The sequence below is a fragment of the Lissotriton vulgaris genome, chromosome 7 (assembly GCF_964263255.1).
Source record: "Lissotriton vulgaris chromosome 7, aLisVul1.2, whole genome shotgun sequence".
NCBI classification, from domain to species: domain Eukaryota; kingdom Metazoa; phylum Chordata; class Amphibia; order Caudata; family Salamandridae; genus Lissotriton; species Lissotriton vulgaris.
In genome coordinates this window covers 204,202,195-204,225,181 of record NC_141695.1, presented here as the reverse complement: position 1 = coordinate 204,225,181, position 22,987 = coordinate 204,202,195, and the positions used below count along the sequence as shown (strand labels likewise).

The following is a 22,987-nucleotide window of genomic DNA, read 5'->3' as shown; positions in this document are numbered from 1 at the left end:
CTGCGGCTCTCAGCCGGGCAGGTCACGGGTCATCCGGGGCGGCGGTGCTCTGTGGCGGCAGGGTCCTTTCCTCGTCGTTCGCTCCGACCCTGGAGACAGCGGCTGTGTGGTGGCGGCAAGTGGCAGTACGGTCCCCAAGTGCAGGACGTACCCAGCCAAAGTACCGGTTGCAGCTGTGCGCTCACAGCTGAGCTGTCGGGCAGGCTACCGACCAGAGGGGGTTATAACAGGGCAGCTGTCCGTCTTCGCAGGTGGATTGACGGCTCGAAGCGCAGTCAATTCGGGAGCTTGGACCGGACGGGTCCTCCTTTACTTTGCTCTCGGGCTCCCGGTGCAGTTGCGGTCACGGTGTTCGGGCCGGCGGCGGCTGGACCTCACGTTGCTCTCGCTGTTGCTTTGGGCCCCGGTCACGGTGCTCAGGGGGATGTCGATGCCTTGGTTACGGGGAGCGTGGCAGGCTTGCCCAGTGCTCCCAGACCCCTCTGTCAGTACTGCAGCGATAAGCAGCACACACAGTCGCTTTCTTCAGGATGTAGCGCCCACTGGTCCTGGGGCGCTGGTCAGGGGGCAAGTTCAACAGCAAGCCCTTGGAGATCTCTCAGCAGAGTTTGGCACAAAGTTTCTCAAAGCAAAAGTCTTCTTGTAGTCTTTCCTTTTCCTCTCCTTCTGCAGCAAGGCACCAGACACAGGCAAGAGCCAGCACTCTTCCTTGTCCTTCCTGGTCCTTCTCGTCAGGTAGAGTTCCTTCTGTAGCTCAAACAGGATCTAATTTACAAGGAGCAGGGCTCCTTCTTTTATACTGCATTTCTTTTGTTCTCGCAGGCCAGGGGGGCCTTTGCATAGCCACTTTCAGTCCTTGAGTACGCTGGAGGGTGTACTCCGGCTTCTGCTTTCAGTGTGAGGGGCAGGCGCATCAGACGCTCCACAGGAGGTGGTGCCAGCATTGTGCGGACAGGGGCAGCCAGAGTACCTCGTTGATGGGGCTTCGCCCTTCCTGGGCCAGGTGTCGGCTGAGTCATCAGTCGCTCCCCAGGAGGGTGGAGCCAGCATTGTGGTGGCAGAGCACAGCAAGATTCAATGTCAAGAGCCACTCCTACCTCCCACTAAGGTGTAATCTGCGCATTCACTACCTGTCATCCCCCAACCCCGTCACTCACACATCCCAGACAGTCAGATACACATACCAGCAGAGGCGGGCTGAAATGGTTAGGCAAGCAAATGCTAACTTTCTAAAAGTAGCATTTGCAAACAAAGGATACTAAAATAAACTTTACTAAAAGAAATATTTTATCATCCTGAGTTCAGGCATACTAAACACGACTCTCTACAATGCTCTCTGAGCCTGCTGGGATTATAGGGTGTAATAATTCCAGCAGCTCAGTCTGGCCTAACGGGAGCAGGTAGCCTTCAATAGTGAAATACGAGTTTAGTTGTAAGTCACTACTAGGACAGGCCACACACATCAGGGCTTGTCCTACCTTACACCTACAATGCACCCTGCCCGCAGGCCTACCATAGGGGTGACTAATATGCAGTAAAGGGAAGGTTCGGGGGCTGGCAAGTGGGTGCACTTGCTCAGCCGGCATGACAGTACGAGACTGCACGCGGGTTCTGCAATGGCAGATCCTAGACACATCTTAAGGCTGCTTCTGTGGGTGGCGCAACCAGCGCTGCAGGCCCACTAGCAGTATTGGCATTCACAAGCCCTGGCACTCCTAGTGCACTTTACTAGGGACTAACAGTAAATCCAATGAACCAATCATGGACATCAATCACATGTACAATTTTCAGTAGGGAGAGCATATGCACTTTAGCACTGGTCAGCAGTGGTAAAGTGCCCAGAGTCATTAAACCAAACAAAACAGGTCAGAGAGAGTATTGGAGGAAGGCAAAAAGTTTAGGGATGACCCTGCCAAGAGGCCCAGGTCCAAAACACTCCCTGCCTCTGGTCCGACCACTATTTGATTTCTTTTTTTCTTGATCTAAGTTTAGCAAAAAACCCTCTTTTCCCAGGAACACCTGGACCCGCAATTGGAGCAAAGTAGATATTCCTTCTCTCTGCTTTTCCCTGTTAGCATCCTGCCCTGCACTTGAGGAAGAACTCTGTCATCCCAAGAAGATTCTATCAACAAATGGTTGTCCAGTGCCTGCGATCAAGTAGCCCCTCTTAGGCGCGTCAGAATTAGACGCGCCCATGATGCTAATAAATGGTTTAGCACTGACCTCAAAGCGAAAAAACTTGCAGTCCGCCGAGCAGAGCGTGCCTGGAGACGCGTCTATTGCCCAACGCTAAAATCACAGTATACTGCCACCTTAAATGATTATAAAAGGGCCATTCTCAACGCCAAGACCAGCTATTTCTCTGGCAAAATTCTTTCTGCTGAAAACCAACCCAGGGAAATCTTCGCCACAGTGTATAAGTTGGCCACTTCAGACAGAGTCACGCTCAAGCCTTCCCCCTCCCAATCCCTATGCGATTCTCTTAATGATTTTTTTATTGATAAAATTACGGCCATTAAGGCCAACATATCCTCCCCCTCCCCTGTATTCTTGAACCCCTACCCGCCTCCCAACAATTCCCAGTTAGATCAGATTACCCCTTTGACAAGGGAAATCTTTTTGTCTCTGCTCCCTCGAGTGAAGTCAGGATCCCCCGCCGACATTTGTCCGGCTTATATTTTGAGAGAGATCCTCTCGGTGTGCCCCCTCCCTCCTCTTACATTTCTTAACGACTCCCTCAAACAAGGTTAGGTCCCTCCCTCCCATAAATCTGCCACCATTATCCCCATTCTGAAGAAGCCTGGCGCTGACCCCACGTCTCTTACCAACTATCGCCCCATCTCCCTCCTCCCTTTCCTGGGCAAAGTCCTAGAGCGCCATGCCACTAAAGTCCTCAGTTCTTTTATTGAGGACAGCGGCTGCCTTGCACTGTGCCAGGCGGGGTTTTGCCTGTTACATTCCACCGAAAAAGTGGTCATCTCGGTTCTGGACGCGCTTAGAGAGGGGATGAATGTCAACTCTCCCCAGGCCCTTGTTCTCCTCGATTTGTCCGCCGCCTTTGACACAGGGGACCATACCATCCTTCTCTCCCGTGTCAAGGCGGTGGGCATCGGGGGCTCGGCTCTGGCTTGGATCTCCTCCTTCTTGAAGGACCGAACACAAGCCGCCCACTTGGCCAACTTTTCTGCCCCCCTACACAAGGTTCAGTGTGGCGTTCCGCAGGGCTCTTCCCTCTCCCCTCACTTGTTTACTTTATACATTTTTCCTCTTAATTTTGCTTTACAGTCGATGGAGGGCACGGTGTTCAACTACGCCGATGACCTCCAGCTCATCTTTAATCTGTCGGATTCCCCCCACTCCATTCACAATTTTCAATCTGTCATGACTTTTATCAGGGATTGGATGAACTTCAACCATCTTAAACTCAACCCTGATAAAACCGAGCTGGTTCTCACAGGTGGCAGCTCCAGCCCTTGGTCCCCTGCTTTCTGGCCCCTGTCCCTTGGTCCTCCCCCCTCCTTTAAAACATTAGGGATTACACTCAATGAACACCTCACTTTACATTCCCAGATTGGCACGGTGGTCTCCTCTTGTTTCTTTGCCCTACGCACTATTCGAAAGATTTCACGTTTTTTTTTCCTTTTCAGCTCTTAAACTTATTCTTATGGCCATGGTCCTCTCACGTTTGGACTATGGCAACATTTTGTATAATGGGGTCCCCGCTTACGCCCTAAGGCGTCTTCAACTTGTCCAAAATCAAGCCACCCGTTTAGCCTATGGTCTCTCTAAATCACATCATGTCACTCCGCTTCTTAGATCCCTCCACTGGCTCCCCAATAGAGAACACGCCCTCTTTAAGATGGGATGCTTGCCTTTCCAGGCTCTTGCTGGGACGGCTCCAGCCTTCATCAACTCCAAGGTCAAGGCTTATATTCCCAGCAGATAATTGCGCTCCTCTTCCCTATCTCTCCTATCGGTCCCCCGGTTTAGGAAGATCAAATCGGGGGGGGCGAAGTTCTCAGTCCTTGCCCCCGCCTTCTGGAAGTCCCTTCCTCTTACCATTAGGTCAACAGTAACTTATCTGGAGTTCCGAAGATTGCTCAAAACTTTCCTGTTTTCACAGGCTTTCTCACCCTAGCTTCCCTCCTTCTTCCCTTTGTGTTGCCTGCCCCCTAGCGCCAAGAAACCTCCTGGTAATCGTGCGCTCAATAAATATTTTTAAATTCAAATTTAATTCGAGTCTCCGACACTTTGTCAGACATTTTTCTAGAGTCTAGCTTTGGCTCAAGGGTTCCCCGTAGTTCTTTGATATCTGACATAATGTATCTAAGTGAGGGATCAGGATCGACCTTCCCCGTGTTGCCCTGGTGGCTCTCTCTGTTACCACCATCTTCTCTACCCATGGTCATCGTATACATGTCGATGTGGTTTGACTGGCCTTGTTCCAGTAGTCTGTTGCGGCCCATGACAAGGTGCTACGTTCCTCTGCGCGCTCTGTGGGAAGAGTCAACAGTGAAGGCGCCACCTGTCCGTGGGAGTCTCCCGTGTCCACCCTGCGCAGGCCAGACACACGTCTGCGCACTCCTCACTGCTACTTGTGCCCACCCTGGCCCTGAACTGCTGGGCACTGCACCGTCAACTATCCCCTTGCCAGGGTTCTTTCCAGGCCAGATCAAGCCCCACACACTTTCGTTTTGTCGTGGATTCGCTGCCAGATAACTCTTGTTTGGCAGGAATTAGGCCCCACGGATGGTACCCCAGCCGGTGCCTTACCACGCGCATGTCCAGTACCTCATATCCAGCAGCAGCTCCGCTGTCTCCCCTGCACAGGACACACAGGCTCCTTCCCCACACCACAATCTGCACCCGCATCTCCGGGTCCGCCGGGGTGCATCAGGGTCCAGTAGTGTCACTCGCTTATTGGGATCAGGCATCCCCCAGCCCCTCGACTGTCCAGGCCCCCACCTCCGTGCCACTGCGTATCGTGGGCAAATGGCCGTCTGGGCTCCAGACGCGTTGCGGCAGTTCCCCGCCGACACCCCCAGGCTCTGTTGACGGGCATCTCAAGCTCCCCTTTTGTCAGGTGTCATCTGCCCAGCTTGCATCACAGCGCCTCTCACCTCCCACGGCCTCCAGGCCATCACCGGCACAGTGTTCCCGCCTGGATGCTGCCGGCTCCAGACTCGTACGGCCGCAGCCAGGGTCAGCTGCATCTCTCCGCTTTCCACCGCCTACACAGCTACGCCACACTTCACTATCAGCATTCACCGCAGGCGCACACGGCAGCACCAGTGGCTCCTCCGAGTCTGAGAGTCCTTAAGCCATTCACTTTGCACAGGCGGGCACCATTTTGTTCCAGCGACCCAATCGGCCCGGGCTGTTTAGTCTTAGCGAATTACCGCCTCACGGAGAGCCTTCATGCTGCTACCGCACTGTCCTTTTTCCCACGGCTTTCAACCAACATTAGGTGTCCTCATCTGAGTGGATTATGTCAGATTTCGGGTGATTTGATAGTGACTGCTAGCGCAGCTCATCTAATGTGTGGCCATCTTTCTCGGCTGCAAGCCACGCCCCCGTGATTGGTCATTTTGATGTCGCCACAATGCGTTTTGGGCCCTTGCCTGTCACAGGTACCTAGCCCACCCACACGAGTGAAGAATCATTTTTATCGGGGGACCTGGGGGAATGATAGGTGGTAGAAAGTTTGAGGTTTTTCTGAGACCAGAAGATTATGACACAGTAATGAAAGGAAAATATTTGACTTGTGTCACATTTTGAGGTTTGCATGGCACTGTGAGTAAAAGAACTGTTGGAATCCATGAAAGGCACACCATCCAGTACTCTCACGTCCCTCCCATCCCGAACTCCCAGCCCCCCTTTCCCAACCCCAACCAAGCAAACCCGTGAACGAACCATAGTCCCAGGTCTATTAGCACCTAGTCCAGACCTGCAGAAATCCAACGTGGAGAAGTGTAGCAGCAGCAGCCCCTTCGGCTCCCGCACCCGTCCCCACCGCCGTGCAGATTCAATGCATTTTAAAGAAAATCCCCAAACCTCAGTGTTTTAATGAGGAACTGCCATGTCTCTGACCACCTCCTGGACAGCTGCCGCTTGTTCCTGGGCCTTAGTCTACGGGTCAGGTTTAAGGTGCGCTTTGGGGGGGCGGTGTCTCCGCACTCTTTGCCACCCTTCCATCAATGGCTGTGAGAGTCTCTCCTGCGATCGTCGTGGTGAAGTTTCTCTGGGTAGGTCCTCTTCCGGTCGATGCCCAGCAGGGCGCAGGTGTGGCGGAGTGAGCGCTTCTGGTGTAGCGTTCCCTGCCATTTAAAGATCAGTCGGAATGTATGACCCCAGGAGTATGGCACCTCTTTATCTCGGAGAAAGGTAGTGACCATTCGGAAAGCCTTCCTTTTCTGAAGGGTAATGGCGGATAGGTCCTGAAAAAGGGCCACCGGGTGGCCCTGGAAGCGGAGAGGTTGCTGCCGGCGGGCCTCCTTCAGGATCCACTCTTTTAAGGGGAAGTCAGAGAGATAGGCCAGGATGTCCGGCTGGGGGGCTGGAGCACGTGGTGCCAGGCCCACTCTGTGTGCGCGATCAATGCAGACCTCAAAGTCAGCTGGCTCTCCGAGAATTTCCCTGAAGAGTTCCTGCAAATAGCATGTGACGCTGTTTCCCTCGGCTTTCAAAGGCACTCCCCGAACGCGTATGTTATTTCTCCGGGAGCGGTTTTCGCGGTCCTCCGCGTGTGATTGGAGGTCCACCTGTTGCTCCCGAAGCTGGATTACCTCCTGCTTCATATGTTCGAGTTCCTCGCTGCGATTTTGGTCCGCTTCCTCCATGGCAGCCACCCTTTCACCTAAGCCGTTCATGTCGCAGCGCAGTTCTCGTTCTGCCGCCAGATCCTGTTTCAAGGCCATGAAGTCGTCGCGTAAGGTGTTGAAGAGCGACTCCAGGAATGCCTTTGTGATGGGGGACCCCCCGTCCTCTTGTGCAGGGGTGCCAGCCGGCGCTGTAGGTGAGGGAGGCATTTGGGTCTTTCCTTGGGTCTTGTCCCCTTTCGCGGCGCCCTTGGCCAGCATGTCATGTATGGTGTGGCCCGTGTTGGACATGTCTCGTCTGCCACTCCCCGTCAGACAGGGGAGATCAAGAATTGTTGTCGGGCTAAATGGGTTGGCCGGACGCTCTTCCGGAGTTCAGGCAGGCAGGCGGGGTCCAAACAGCCCCAGCAGGGTGGGCTCCGCTAGAAGAGGTCCCACGTTGTAAGGCAGTTCCCACCCGGGCTCGTGGTCTGTGGCGTTTCGGGGCGCCGCGCTGCAGGATAGTTGTGGGGCCCCTCCGCTGTTAGCATGCCTCTCCTCACCTAGTATGTAGTGGCGTGGGATCCGGGCCACAGGGGCCTGTGGGAAAGCGGTGAGGTCCGTGTCAAACGTCAGGTCATTGTATCGTCGTGTGTGGACCACAGGGGGGTAGTTACCCGGCTTTCTCCCAGGGTATTGTCGGGGTCGGGCGGTCGGTTGTCAGATTCAGCGCTGGGCACCTGCACTCCCCACGTGCCCCTCCTTACTTGCCGGCCAAGTGTGTAGCAGCCAGGTCCGTGACTAAGGGATTCCTCTGCTCCTTCAGGCACTGGGTGCATGCCACCTTCCCCTCTTGGGTGGTCGGGTTTGGCCAGGCCCCAGACTGGGGCCTCGAGTTTCGTGGCAGGACATCTCTGCTTTTCCCCACGCCGGCCCCTCAGGGGGTCAGTGCGCTGCTGGATTAGGCTTTCACACACCCAGGGAGATGCACGCCTCAGTACTCAGCGTGGGGGTACCAGCCCGGACCAGGCGCACCGTCAGGCCTCTCCTCCCCATGCGTGGTAGGCCCGGAGCCGGGGCCTCAATTTTCGCGGCCGCCCACCAAGGCGCCCCAGGGCTACGCCGTCTCTGCCGCATGTCGGATCGTTGCTCACAGCAGCGCCACCCGTCCACGTCCAGCTCCGGCAGATGCGGACCCCTGGCAGTGGCCTTCGGCAATGTGAGAGCTGGCGCCGGTGTCACAGGTGCCGCGCCAGTCCGCTTGAGCTCGCGGCTGCCATTTAACACATCCTCTGGGCGGGGCGCCCCGGGAAGGCGTACTCGATCCAGCCGACGCGCCGCAGGAGTCAGAAGTCAGCTCAACGGGTGCAGTCGAGGAGTTGAGCACAACGGGGTGAAGTGCTAGCAATTATGGGGATTTGCCAGGGTTAGGAAGGGCGGAAAGGGGTTCAGGTCCGGGGAGCCGAGTAAAACACGTCCTAGCAGGCCGCCATCCATTGCTAACCGTAAACAAAAATTTAAAAAAAAGATTTCCCACAATTCTGTGATGGAAAGTTCTTTAATCTGCGTGGATCCACAAAATTCCACCTACCCCACAATTCCCAAAGTCTCCCCAAAGTCTCCCGATAAACATGGTACCTCACTTGTGTGTACAGGGTGCACAGACAAAATATCGACTCCAAAATCTCGAATGGACAAAATATCGAGTTAAAAATATCGACAGGGTCAGTTTACCCTACTGTTGCACCCACTGGAGTGGGAATAGTAATTTTAACCCCTACGCTATCCAACGCTTTCCCTACGCTTGCACTCTTTGGAGTGGGAATAGTATTTTTTACACTTCTGGTATCGTACGGTAATATAATAGTATCTTATTTAATTATAGTATGTTACTATATATATATGTTTTAACAAATAAGATTGTAAAAAATTATTTTTATTATTTTCATTTATTATTTAATTATTATAAGTTAATGTAAGTATTTTTAAGTATATTTTAGTAATTAAATTTTAATATTAATTTAATTTAACACTGTTTTTAATAAAGTCGATATTTTTTATAACTATATTATTGTAAACAATATTTTGTACTCGATATGTTTGTACTTACCTGTTTGTAGATACAAACTCGATATTTTGACTGTCGATATTTTGTCCACGATATTTTTGCAAGTCGATATTTTGTCCCTCGATATTATTTCAGTGATCCGTGTACAGTCCTAGTGCACGCAACAGAAAAATGCCCTTAACACAATGTGGACACATCCCCATTTTTACAGTGAAAAATGACCCTTTTTTGCTACTTGCCTAGCTGTGGATTTTAAACCCCTGCTCAGCCCGCAACTACAGAAACCTAGCACATTTTTTAAAGCAAGACACTCACGGAAGCCCATGATGGGGTAACCTATATGGCTCTCACCAGGTTCTGTTACCCAGAATCCCTTGCAAACATCAAACTTTGTTAAAAAATTAGTTTTCCTCACATTTTTGTGATTGGAAGTTGTGGAATCTGCCTGAAGCCACTAACATCCAACCACCCCGCATTCTCCAGAGTCTTCCAATAAAAATAGTAGCTTACTTGTGTGGGTGGGCCAAGTGCCCGCGGCAGGGAAAGGCCCAAAACATATTGTGGACACCTCAAAATTCCATATCACAAAATAACTTGGTTGTTTGATAGGTTTCCCCAGATGGCTGCCGTATTTGAAAACGAATGTGCCCCCCTTACAAAACCAGGTCGTTTTGTCATAGGTATTTTTTATGTCACCACCTTGCGTTTTGGGCCTTTGCCTGTCACAGACACCTAGCCCACCCACACAAGTGAAGTTCCATTTTTATCAGGAGACCTTGGGGAATGCTGGGTGGTGGGAAGTTTGAGGATTTTCTTAAACCAGAAGATTATGACACAGTAATGAAAGGAAAATATTTGACTTGTGTCACATTTCGAGGTTTGCATGGCATTGTGAGTAAAAGAACTGTTGGAATCCATGAAAGGCACACCATCCAGTACTCTGCATTTTTTTTTATGTTTACAAAAATATCAAAAGTTGGTAGATTTTCCTAGACACAAACTACACCTTAGCACAGAAAGACAGTCAAGACAAATATGAATGACTATCCATCTGTTCCTCAAGTACACACAAATACTAGTTGGTTTTAGACGAGAGATTTCACGAAAAGGAAATGCACTGTTAATAATTAAAAGGTTAAAAACCTGAACCAGTGACTCACAGCTCTTGAGCTCTAAAGCCACGGCAAGGCACCATCCTCTTTACATGCCATTCACCCACCTTTCATACATGATACACACAAGACCATTCACACCACCAGCCATGGGCCCAGCACATTACAACATTCACATCAACATACAGCACCATTGATGGGCCAATAGCTTTCATACGCCTCAATGAAAGACACAGCAATCATACCGGCTTGCAGTTGATGTAGTGTGTACAGTGGCGTTTGGCTAGCAGTGTGTGTAATGAGTAGCAGCAAGTCACTACTCACACACCATCTGCCAAATGCCAGCCCACGCACTCCACCAGTCAAGTGCCAGTCCATGCACACCGCCAGCCAAATGCCAGTCCACCCACACTGCTATCCAAGTGTCAGCCAACGCATACTGCCAGCCAAGCACCAATCCACCCACACTGCCAGCAAAGCGCCAGTCTACCTACACCACCAGCCAAGCAACAGTTAACCCACACCACCAGCCAAGTGCCAGTCCGTGCACACTGCCAGCCAAGCAGCAGTCCATGCATATCACCAGCCAAGAGCCAATCCACACACACCGCCAGCCAAGCACCAGTCTATGCACACCGCCATGCCAAATGCCCCTCCACGCACACCGCCATCATCGTTTAAAAAAAAAAAAGAAAGTAAACATAAACCAATTGGAACTAGATACTAAACTAAAACTGCAAACACACCAGTGGTAACTAAATATATGTTATGTTATGTTAAGGTGTCTTATATAGCGCGAACAGCTGCCCAAGCCAAAGGGCAGCCCGGCGCTGAAAAAAGAAGACTGACACAACACAAGGCAACACCAGCTAGTTAGTGGGGAAGAGAAGAGTCTTGATAGCCTTCCTGAATTTTAGGTAGTTGTTAAGGCCCCAAATCTGCACATGAAGTGTGTTCCATGGCATGGCAGTTCTTTAACGAAAAGAGCGGCCGCCAGCCCGGACTCTACGAATCCGAGTAACCACCGCCAAGTGCTGGCCCTCTGAACAAAGGTGGCATGATGGAACATATGATGAGAGAAGATTGGCCAATATAGGCGGAGTGGCAGATTTCAAAACCTTAAAGGAGGTGCATAGGGTCTTGAATTCAATGTGCCTGACCACCGGAAACCAATGGAGTCGACGGATGGCACTGGACACAGAGCAGAACTTCCGCAAGTCTAGGAGTGTTCTGACTGCTGCATTTTGTATCCTTTGCAACCTCTGCTTTTTTAGGCCCTAAGTAGAGGGAACAGGCATAGTCAAGTAGTCCAAAGCAGATCCTGCAATTTTTTTTGGTTTGGGCTCAATAGTTTGAAGATGAGTCTAATAAAACCATTAAGTTCTTTACTGCTTGCTTAGGGGAAGGGGGCGTGCCCAGACTTACTGGCCACCAAAGGTCACTCCACAGACCATGGTCTATGCCTAATACCAATACCTCCAACTTGTTCTAATTCAGTTGGAGGCAGTTAGCAGTCAACCACTCGGCCACTGCCGCAAGATCGCCCTGAGACTTGAGGGCATCTTGCTCGGTGTTGTTGGAGAGTGCCACCACTGACTGAGTGTCGTCAGCATACGAGACCATGGTCAGGCCCCTAATCAGAGCTACAGCAGCCAAAGGTTGATCATAAACATTAAAAAGTAGGGGACTAAGGGAGGAACCCTGTGGCACCCTTTGTTTGATATAGTATTCACTGGACACAATCGGGGTGCTGATACTGAAAAAGACCTCTCGTGAAGGAATGAAGCGAGCCACTCAAGTACTTGACCTGTAATTCCTACCTCTGCCAAGCGTCTCAACAGAATTTCATGCAATACTGTATCAAACGTGGCGCTTAAGTCCAACAGGATCAGTGCCGACGTTTGCCCCACATGCATGGCCGACCAGAGGTGTTCTGTCACGGCCAGGGGAGCCGACTCCGTGCTTATACCTGGCCTAAAGCCATTCTGAAGGGGTCTAGTATGTTGTTGAGGGTAAGAAAGTCTGACAAGAGGGAGTTCACATACGCCTATGTAATCTTAGCTGCCCAAGGAAGCAAAGAAATGGGCCGATAACTTTCTGCTTTAGTTGGATCGAGGGCAGGATTTTTAAGCAGCGGAATATCTTTAGCCTGTTTCCAGACCCTGGGCACAGTAACCGTACTCAGAGACTTATTGATCACCTGAGTCGGAGAGGGTAAGATGGTTGGCAGTACCTTCTTGAACTGGTCAGGTTTAAGAGAACCAGCAGGAGAGTCCGACTTGATCCTGCTACCCAGCAATCGCAACTGATCCACCGAGATTGTTGTAAAGGTATGGAAAGTATTCAGTTGCGGACAGCAAAATGCCGCCAACAGATTGCTGTGTGCAGATTGGAAGGAGCTGTAGATATACTCCACCTTTTTCACAAAGAAGGTGTCCAGCTCCTGACACTGCTTGTTAGACTTAAAAGTGGACTCCACGCCATTATGCTGAGACTGCAAGCTGGCGAGTATAGAGAACATGCTCTTAGCGGGATTGGTGCTTTCGCAGATTTGATTGGAGAGGAAAGCCGCTCGTGCCTGGTAGATGGCTCTATGATAATTTGTGATTGCTGCCCTATAGATAGCCTTAGCTATTGGGCAGAAATCCCTTCTCCAAATCCGCTCCAGCTTCGTACAACCCTTAATCATATCAGCGAGGTAAGTGTTGACCCAGGGTCTTGTTTTGGATTCACGACTACCTGACCATTTCATAGGAATAAGGCTTTCTAATGGTCGCCTGATCCATTCAGAGAATAGCCCGTATGCCTCATTGAAGTTCTGTGGCAGATCGGGAGGCGTGTCCAGGAGGCCAGCTCAAATTGATCCCAGTCGTTTATACCAGGGTCGTTTCAGCAAAGTCAGCCGACCCTTAGGCTGGGCAGGAGTTACTCCATACAGAGACATGGAGACCAAAAAATGGTCCGTCAAACTCATCCTGACCAGCGCATGCATGGTGATATGAGATATATTGGTGAAGACTGGGTCTAATAAATGGCCAGCAGTAAGTGTAGCACCGATGACCAACTGCAGCAGTTGGCACGCTGCAAGGTCGGCTACGAAACTCGCTATATCTATATCCTCGGTGTTGTCTAAATGGAGATTCAAGTCTCCCAGCACCGTGAAGTTAGCAGAGTTTGCGGCTAGTGAGTTCACCGTCTCTGCAAGGGCCTCCCTAATGCCAACCATGAAACACAACTAAAAAATTTGAGAGTGTGATACAATCTGAAATATGTGGGTACACACAGCCCAGGATCAGGAGGAGAATCAGCACAGTACATACGACTCTCCTTCCGCGTACCTCTTCACAAATAGACACTACATCTCTTACGGGGATTGAGTTTTTTTGGTGTAGGAGGAATTAAATCCGCTCCAGCTTCTTACAACCCTTACGCATAGCAGCAAGGTCCATGTTGTACCAGGGTCTTGTTTTGGATTCACGACTACTTGACCATTTCATAGGAATAAGGCTGTCTAATGGTTGCCTGATCCATTCAGAGAATAGACTGTATGCGTCATTGATGTCCTCCAGCAGATAGGGGTGCGTGGTCAGGAGCCCGCCTCAAATTGATCCAAGTCTAGTTTATACCAAGGTCATTTTAGCAAAGTCAGCCGACCCTTAGGCTAGGTGGGAGTGACTCCATACAGAGACATTGAGACCAAAAAATGGTCCGTCCAACTCATCCTGACCGGCGCATGCATGATGATATGGGATATATTGGTAAAGACCGGGTCTAATAAATGGCCAGCAGTATGTGTAGCACCTATGACCAACTGCAGCAGTTAGCATGCTGCAAGGTCGGCTACGAAACTCGCTATATCTATATCCTCGGTGTTGTCTAAATGGAGATTCAAGTCTCCCAGCACCGTGAAGTTAGCAGAGTTTGCTGCTAGTGAGTTCACCGTATCTGCAAGGGCCTCCCTAATGCCAACCGTAAAACACAACTACAAATATAAAACGAAACAGTCCAGGCAGTTCACTAAGTTCAGCTTCGAAACTCACTATGTCTATATCCTCAGTGTTGTCTAAATGGAGATTCATATCTCCCAGCACCGTGAAGTTAGCAGAGAATGCCAACTGTGAAACACAACAATAAATATAAAACAAAACAGTCCAGACATTTCACTATTAGACTCACAGTTGCTCCCAAAATTTTTTGAGTGTGATACAGTCTGAAACATGTGGGTACACACAGCCCAGGATCAGGAGGAGAATCAGCACAGTACATACGAGTCCCTTCTGCATACCTCTTCGCAAATAGACACTACATCTCTTACAGGGATTATTTTTTTTGGTGTGGGAGGAATTAAATCGGGAAAGTGTTGATCTTTCAATCTATCCACATCCTCCACCACTCCAAATCTAGGAACTTTTGCCTCTTCCACTACAATACGGCTGCCTATCACAGACTCCCAAAAGTAATCCTTGATGCTGGAGGACACTCCTTGATCACAACAAAAGCCATAAAAATTGCTAAGTTGAAGAGATGGATGGGCAACTTATTATACCAAATGTTAGACTTGTGAACAGAAATTTAAGGTTCCAACTTGTGATCTACTCAATCTACACCACCCATGGGCTAATTGTAGTCTACAATGCACATAGGTTTGTGCACTTCAGCAACCTGACCCCAAACAGCCACAAGTGAAGTACTTTCATCATGGATGGTAGTTAGCATCGAGACCAGGAGTTATAAAGAAATGGCCTACAAGAGGTCCAACAGACTTAATAACACTCTGAACCCTCGCTCAGTCGTGAGTGTGTGCTCTGTACGGCCAGTCGGAGAAGTGCCTCCCGTTATTCTTGAGGTGGCACTATATCCGATCCGCCGCCCCCGCTAGGGGAGGACTAGAGAGCCTATATACATCGCCTTGCTTCCATCTACCCCGCCATACCCTCGATTTTATGATGGAGAAGCTCTGTTGCTCCCCACTTTAAACATATGAAGAATCCAGTTTGGACCTGTTGGAACTCCACCTCCTTGAAATATTCGCCGTCCCCCTGTGGCCACTCCTCCCTCCACCTCACCCCTGCCCTGATGAAGGTGTAGCCCGAACTGGGCTATATACCGAAACGTGCTTCGGCGTTTGTTCCACCATCGGAACTTACTAAACCAACTGGGACCCCATACCGTCTGTCCCTAATCCATCCATTGCATCAGTGGTTATTGTGTGAAGTGTTGAATGATGTGTGAATGATTGTGTTTGTGTGTTGGTGGTATGAGTTGTGGGAGTATCGGCTATGAATAGGATTTAATCCTCCCTTTCTAACTTTTTTATCAGTGTATATTTATAATTGTCGTTTTTGAATATGTCTGTCCACAGGTTTGATAATATTTATGTGCTGATTCATTTGTGAGATATCCACCCAGGGTTCAGAGTGTTATTAAGTATGTTGGACCTCTTGTAGGCCATTTCTTTATAACTCCTGGGCAGGTCCACTTCCCTGCTTTAGCCTTGTTTGTTCCCCGTCTACCTGCCCGATATTGATGTGGGGTCCCCCGTCCTTTTGAGGTAGTCAGCATGTAGACATCCCTCCTGTCCACAAATGTCACAGCCAACAATTCATCACTATGCAAGGCACTGTACTGTCTCCTGTGAAATTCTTTGCAAACAAGCTCTACAGTTAGGGCGGATCGTGCCACAAGCAAGAGTGTTCACTTTGAACAATTCCTTAAACAATTGCACAGCAGAGTAGAAGATATTGATGTGGGGTCCCCCGTCCTTTTGAGGTAGTCAGCATGTAGACATCCCTCCTGTCCACAAATGTCACAGCCAACAATTCATCACTATGCAAGGCACTGTACTGTTTCCTGTGAAATTCTTTGCAAACAACCTCTACAGTTAGGGCGGATCGTGCCACAAGCAAGAGTGTTCACTTTGAACAATTACTTAAACAATTGCACAGCAGAGTAGAAGATATGTAGGTACAAATGGTGACCTTTGTTAAAAAGTCCTCTAGCAAGTTCCCACACAATTTTCTCTGAAACTCCTAACCTGGACGGACAGCCCAGGGGGCAATAGTGGAATCCCTGTTAGTGTACACATGTACAATCATAGACATATCCGGGCCTACTCTCAGACAACATAAACATCTTAATTCCATAATGTGCCTTCTTGCTAGGAATGTACTGCCTAAAATCCAAATGGCCCTTGAACAGGACCAAAGACTCATCAACAGCTATTTCTTGGCCTGGAGTATAGATCTCTGAAAATTGATCTACAAAGTAGTCAAGGACAGACCGAATCTTAAAAAGGCGGTCACAGTCAGGGTGATCTTGTGGCAACCAACGCCAAAGCATTATCAACAAAATGCAGCATCTGAAGCAAAAGTAAATGCCAATCACAACTCATACTTGCAGAAAATATGACAGTTGCCATCAAGGGACTGGTAGACCAATATGAAGCCAGGGATTGCTCCCTTATCAAGCCCATCTAAAAAGTGCAACCCAAAACCTTCTTCATTAAATCCAGATTTGTGGGAGTCCACCGGGAAGCTCTAGAGCAGGGCATAAGTCTGGCACTGTTATCCATCAACTATTCAGCATACAAATTAGTCTGCTCAAAAATCTCAGCCAAAAATACACCATCCATAGACAACTGAAAAAAACTGTATAGGCAAAAAAAAATCACAATTCACTCTAATCCCTGCATCACCACTAAAGGAAGGCAATACCGGCTGCACCATGTATGGATCAACACAGAGTCCAGCACTTCCAGTGGAAGCATTGCAGTCCCAGGCTGCAATCCAGATGCCTCTTTCTGCACCTTCGACACATTAGTGTCCTCCACTAAAACAGCCACTTCATCTGCACTGAGAGTAGCGTCATCCGCACTGAGAGTTACTTTATTATCAGATGATTCCTCGAGGACCGAAAACTCAATGCCGGAATCTTGGGCTTCCTCCTCTGCCTCAATATGCACTGTCAGTCTCATATCATGGGCAGAGGAAGATTAAAAAACAAAATTCTGCTGCTTGCCATAATCCTTACTAATAAGGGTAACTCAACAAACAACAAACACTTTGTAGAATAAGTGATAAGCAAAATGTGGCTTTATCACAAAGACCTATGTACTCCAAAACAATACCACTCACTTGCCATGAACACCTTGACTCATAACCGTCTACTATGCACAAACGCAGCAAGGACTAACAATATCCCACAAAAAAATACAAATAAAATGACACATGAGACAACGCAATACACGTTGTGCAAAAATCCCACCAATCCAAAAACAATTTCACACTCAAAACATAAGTTAAATATGCTGCCTCTACGACACCACTTACAAAAAATTCATTCATGCATGATAATAATACTCACTTGGAGTAAACACAACAAAAACGTTTATCTGACAAAACACCTGCAACTACGCAAATTGCAGACCAACCACTACCGAAACCGCAAAAAGGAATCAAAAGCTTTGCACTAGAATAAAAACGAGAAATAAAACATTACAATAACATATGCAAATAATCATCACAATCTACTAACCAGATGGCTCTAAATATAAAGCCAAAACATGTACTCCCAAAAGGGGCCAGTCCCCAAAAACAACTTTGTTAAACCACCATCACCGGTGTCTAGTGGCTTCTGCCCCCCTTGGGGAAGATGGGCCTAAAAACATAAAGCTGATCTGCCCTAATAATGGGGATCGACCCTTGCCCAAGGGGCCACTCCCAGACATCGCTGAAAATGATAAATAATACATCTCTGGTGTCTGGAGTCTCCTGGGGGCAGATGGCCTAAAACATAAGGCCGGTCTTCCCCCAAGGGAGGCAGAAATTAATAAAATAATTACCCTCATTAAGGGGAGTGTCCCTTGCCCAAGGGGCCGCTCCCCAACAAATAAAAAAAATCCCTGATGGCCTAGCGGGACAAACAAAATTAATAAAAAAACAACTGCTGATTTTCCCCTCAAGGGGGCAGAATCAGCTAAAAGAAATGCTCCCCAAGGGGTGAAACCCTTGCCCTGCCCAAAATGCCAATAAAAAGAACATACCTGGTGTCGAGTGGGCTATCGTACAGCAGGAAAGCTCCAAAGAGACATCAGAGGAAAGGATGTCAATGAGGGGTTGGGCGGGGGCAGCGGAAAGACTTGTGCTGCCTTTCCTGGTGTTTTTGTTTGAAAGATAGGCCCACTGGGGGAGCCCTGTGCTCGCCCCATGGGTTGTGGCATACGACGGCGGGGCGCCATCTCAGGCACACGCCCACTGTAGCGTGTAATGGCTCACGGCCATCACACGCATGCAAAGGGTTAATAAAGCAATCTTTTTTTAAAAATGCAAACTGTCTTCCTTAGAGGAAAATGGGATGCATGTAAAATAAAAGAAAATGAAACTTTTAAGTTTAATTTTTAAGTGTATGTAGTGGACTGAGGGACCACTGCCTGCTTTAAAAAAATATTTTGTTTACATTCTCAAAGGAGAAGGGATCCCTTGAGGACAACTTCCCATTTGCGAATGATTACCACTACCTTTATTAGTAGGTAAGAAATTGATGTTTCGCAAACATAATTTTGTTGCAAAACAGTGATACGTACCACTTTGATTCGGTAGTGGAAAGGGTTGTCCCAAGCACACCCCTTCCAAATACAGATTCAGTATGTATTTGCAGTTTCAACTGTTGTTACCGAATCGCAATTTGGAATTCATACATACCAAAATACTTTTTTGCGTTCGCAAATGGGGGGATTCTTCGAGTCTGTCCTCTTGAGACTGCAAAACTGTTTTTCGCACATGGCCCTTGATTCTTTCTAAAGATCACATGAATGCATGTTCCTATGCTGGACTCTGCAAGGGAGAATGCACAACCACTCAGAAAACAGAAACAAAACCATGGTACTGTAAAAACAACTTTGTTTACTGAATCTTAGATGGCGTGATGGGTGATAGCAAACCAAAATCCTAGGACCTCATTATGCCTTTGGTGGTCCTCCAGTGCCACTGCCACCATGCCATCTGCTGGAGAACTGCCAAAGCTATGGTGTGCCCACCTACCATATTAGGAGTTATATCATGGTCCGGTGGGTGGTGCTGCAACAGTCTGACGGCAGGTATCTGTTAGGTTCATCGGAGAGCCTAACATGCCGACCGCCGCCGTCACAGTGCCAACTGCACATTCCTGCATGGCGTGGCATGCACAATGTCTTTCATTCCACTCTGTGCAGGAAACCAGGTGCAATGCCAATGGGGAAGCATGTGCCCCATGCATGCACCCTCAGGCCCCCAGGTCGCAGAGGTTCTGTTAGGGGCCACTTAGTTCCCTCTCCGCCACCCTTTTCAGGGATTGATCGCCAAGGGCGGCGGTGAGGCAACTCAGAATATGCTTGGCAGTGCTACTGTGGCACCACCATCATTTTCCTGCCTCTCACCTCTGTGCGACTGCTCTGGGATCCTGGATCTCTGGAGTTCACAGTGGTCCTGTGGTGGTCGTACAGCCACACTCGGAACACTGCGGGCTGGCCCGCACTGTGGCGGTGGTTGGACCACCACTCGAGTATGACGGTCCTATGGACTGCAGTACTCATAATAGAGCCCTTAGTCAATGCATAAACACTGTTCAAATAAACAGCCAGGTGCACAAGGCAAAGAGATTTAAAAACAATGTATGGTTTGATGCAAAGTCAATGAAAGGAGGCTTAAGCTCCAGAGAAATAATCTGAGCCGAACTACCAGCCTGACAAAATTTGTGAGCACTTGAAGCTTGTGATGAGACAGTCTCATTATGTCAGATACGCTGTTTTGCAATGATAAATATGGGCAGATGTGACAGCATTTAAAATCAACAACTTATGCGGAAATGAGTTCAAATGGAGGATTCTCTATATAAGATGCGCAGTTGAAAGAAACATGAATTGGCCACTGCTTTAGCTTGAGGACAGAGTTAGAGCATAATCTACTTTGATCCCCTCACATTTTCATCAAGCAATGAGAATGTCTGCATGGATTTATACTACTTAGCGTTAATGTAAATTTGAGAAAGCTTCATGAAAGCTAAGAAAAACTTTATTTTTTATTTCTCTGAAAACCTTCCACAATATTTCTGATTCTGCCTACAGTCCACACAATAGGTTGCTGAGTATTTTGGAGTTGTAATCTTTAAAGCTTAAAGCTTTTATACATTTTTGAGATTAGGATTTTCAAGTAATATTTCCTATATTTCAGGCAGAAAAAATATTGATTCATAAAACAGCAGTTATTGATATTGTAAACTTTTCATAATTTAATTTCTGTATAGTCACCTGAATCGCTTTCAATTATATTGATCTTTCATTGCTGTGCATTATCTGAAATGTCTTTTGAGTTATTTAGATGTTAAGATTTTTGTATTGCAATTCCATTTCTTATTACATGGAGAGAAGAGTAAACTAAAACATATTTTGAAATAGGCATGAATCCCAGAATATGCCTTATTTTTTATCGTGGGCTGTTATACAATATTCAGTATATTTTCAACCAATTCTGGGATGTATGTGAATTATATTTTACAGTTATATTTTAAGAATACTCATTTTACCTGCAAACGTCTATTAAGTCTTTCACCTTTTTTTATTCTGGCTAGTGAAACAATTCTTGTAAAATGCCCTCACGTTGATCAAAACATTCCCATTGTGCTGTACATTCCAAGCAGAGTAACATCAAATTAAATCAAAATACTTATATGAGGCCAACAGATTTATTTTAATAATGTCAGCAATATCATGCCTTTTGAACATCAACAAAAATATACAAATAAAATGAATATTACATTGTGTTGCTTTTTGGCTGTGTTTAGTTTTTTTGGATGTGTTTAGTTGTTTTTGCTTCCATTTACATCAATATTGCATGACTTTCCTATTTTTGTTTTTAGATATCCCTAAAGGGATACAAGCAATTCTTTTATCAGCAAGAGCAAATGAGATGAAATTAGGAGATACAGTGTCCATGAGGTGTATGGTTACAACCAGTAACCCTTTCGTTTCTGGATATACCTGGTACAAAGACGGGTATGTGACACACTACCGATCAAAGTCAGACCTGATGATGGAGAACTTGAAAGCCACTGACTGTGGAAACTATTCATGTAAGGCTCATAATGCCATTGGACCATCACTTCCTTCTCCTCCCATTTGGATCTGTGTGAATGGTAAGTGCAGAATGAATGCTATAATGATTATAAGGAAATAAATCCCATTTCCATTTAGCTCCATTACTAAACCCTAGAAGTGACCCTCAGAAAGGGGCAGGAAGAAGAACACTGAGGCTCGACATGGGAGGTGACCAGGTGACCAGATGTTCTAGGTCAGTCTTCCATTTTCAAAATATTATTAAACTACCCCCAGCACTCCCGCTCCTGCGCTCTACCTGTACAGATTTGAGTGGAGAGGAAAGCCGCTCGTGCCTGGTAGATGGCTCTATGATAATTTTTGATTGCTGCTATTGGGCAGAAATCCCTTCTCCAAATCCGCTCCAGCTTCTTACAACCCTAACTCATATCAGCGAGGTCCGTGTTGACCCAGGGTCTTGTTTTGGATTCACGACTACCAGACCATTTCATAGGAATAAAGCTTTCTAATGGTCACCTGATCCATTCAGAGAATAGCCCGTATACCTCAGTAAGGTTCTCTGACAGATCGGGATGCGTGGCCAGGAGGCCAGCTCAAATTGATCCCAGTCTAGTTTATACCAGGGTCGTTTCAGCAAAGTCAGCCGACACTTAGGCTGGGCAGGAGTTACTCCATACAGAGACATGGAGATCAAAAAATGGTCTGTCAAACTCATCCTGACTGGCACATGCATGGTGATATGAGATATATTGGTGAAGACCGGGTCTAATAAATGGCCAGCAGTAAGTGTAGCACCTATGACCAACTGCAGCAGTTGGCACGCTGCAAGGTCGGCTACGAAACTCGCTATATCTATATCCTTGGTGTTGTCTAAATGGAGATTCAAGTCTCCCAGCACCGTGAAGTTAGCAGAGTTCGCGGCTAGTGAGTTCACCATATCTGCAAGGGCCTCCCTAATGCCAACCGTGAAACACAACTACAATTATAAAACAAAACAGACCAGGCAGTTCACTATTAGACTCACGGTTGATCTTAAAAATGTGTGAGTGTGATACAATCTGAAATATGTGGGTACACACAGCCCAGGATCAGGAGGAGAATCAGCACAGTACATACGACTCTCCTTCCGCATACCTCTTCACAAATAGACACTACATCTCTTACAGGGATTGATTTTTTTTTTGTGTAGGAGGAATTAAATCCGCTCCAGCTTCTTACAACCCTTACGCATAGCAGCGAGGTCCGTGCTGTACCAGGGTATTGTTTTGGATTCACTACCTGACCATTTCATAGGAATAAGGCTGTCTAAAGGTTGCCTGATCCTTTCAGAGAATAGCCTGTATGCCTCATTGATGTCCTCCGGCAGATAGGGGCGCGTGGCCAGGAGACCGCCTCAAATTTATCCCAGTCTAGTTTATACCAGGGTCATTTTAGCAAAGTCAGCCAACCCTTAGGCTGGGCAGGAGTGACTCCATACAGAGACATGGAGACCAAAAAATGGTCCGTCCAGCTCATCCTGACCGGCGCATGCATGATGATATGGGATATATTGGTAAAGAGCGGGTCTAATAAATGGCAAGCAGTATGTGTAGCACCTATGACCAACTGCAGCAGTTGGCAAGCTGCAAAGTCGGCTACGAAACTCGCTATATCTATATCCTCGGTGTTGTCTAAATGGAGATTCAAGTCTCCCAGCACCGTGAAGTTAGCAGAGTTTGCTGCTAGTGAGTTCACCGAATCTGCAAGGGCCTCCCTAATGCCAACTGTGAAACACAACTATAAATATAAAACAAAACAGTCCAGGCAGTTCACTATTAGACTCACAGTTGCTCCCAAAATCTTTTGAGTGTGATACAGTCTGAAACATGTGGGTACACACAGCCCAGGATCAGGAGGAGAATCAGCACAGTACATACGACTTCCT

The 22,987-nt window shown here is 47.8% G+C and overlaps 1 protein-coding gene across 1 annotated transcript in view; it reads left to right on the top strand.

The window, feature by feature from the left end:
- LOC147701198 (B-cell receptor CD22-like) overlaps positions 1 to 22,987 on the top strand; it is a 324,178-nt gene that overhangs the window by 118,150 nt on the left and 183,041 nt on the right. Inside the window, exon 5 of the mRNA XM_086929943.1 lies at positions 20,868 to 21,143. Within this exon, the coding sequence (XP_086786069.1) occupies positions 20,868 to 21,143 (276 nt within the window). The remainder of the gene's footprint in view (positions 1 to 20,867; positions 21,144 to 22,987) is intronic.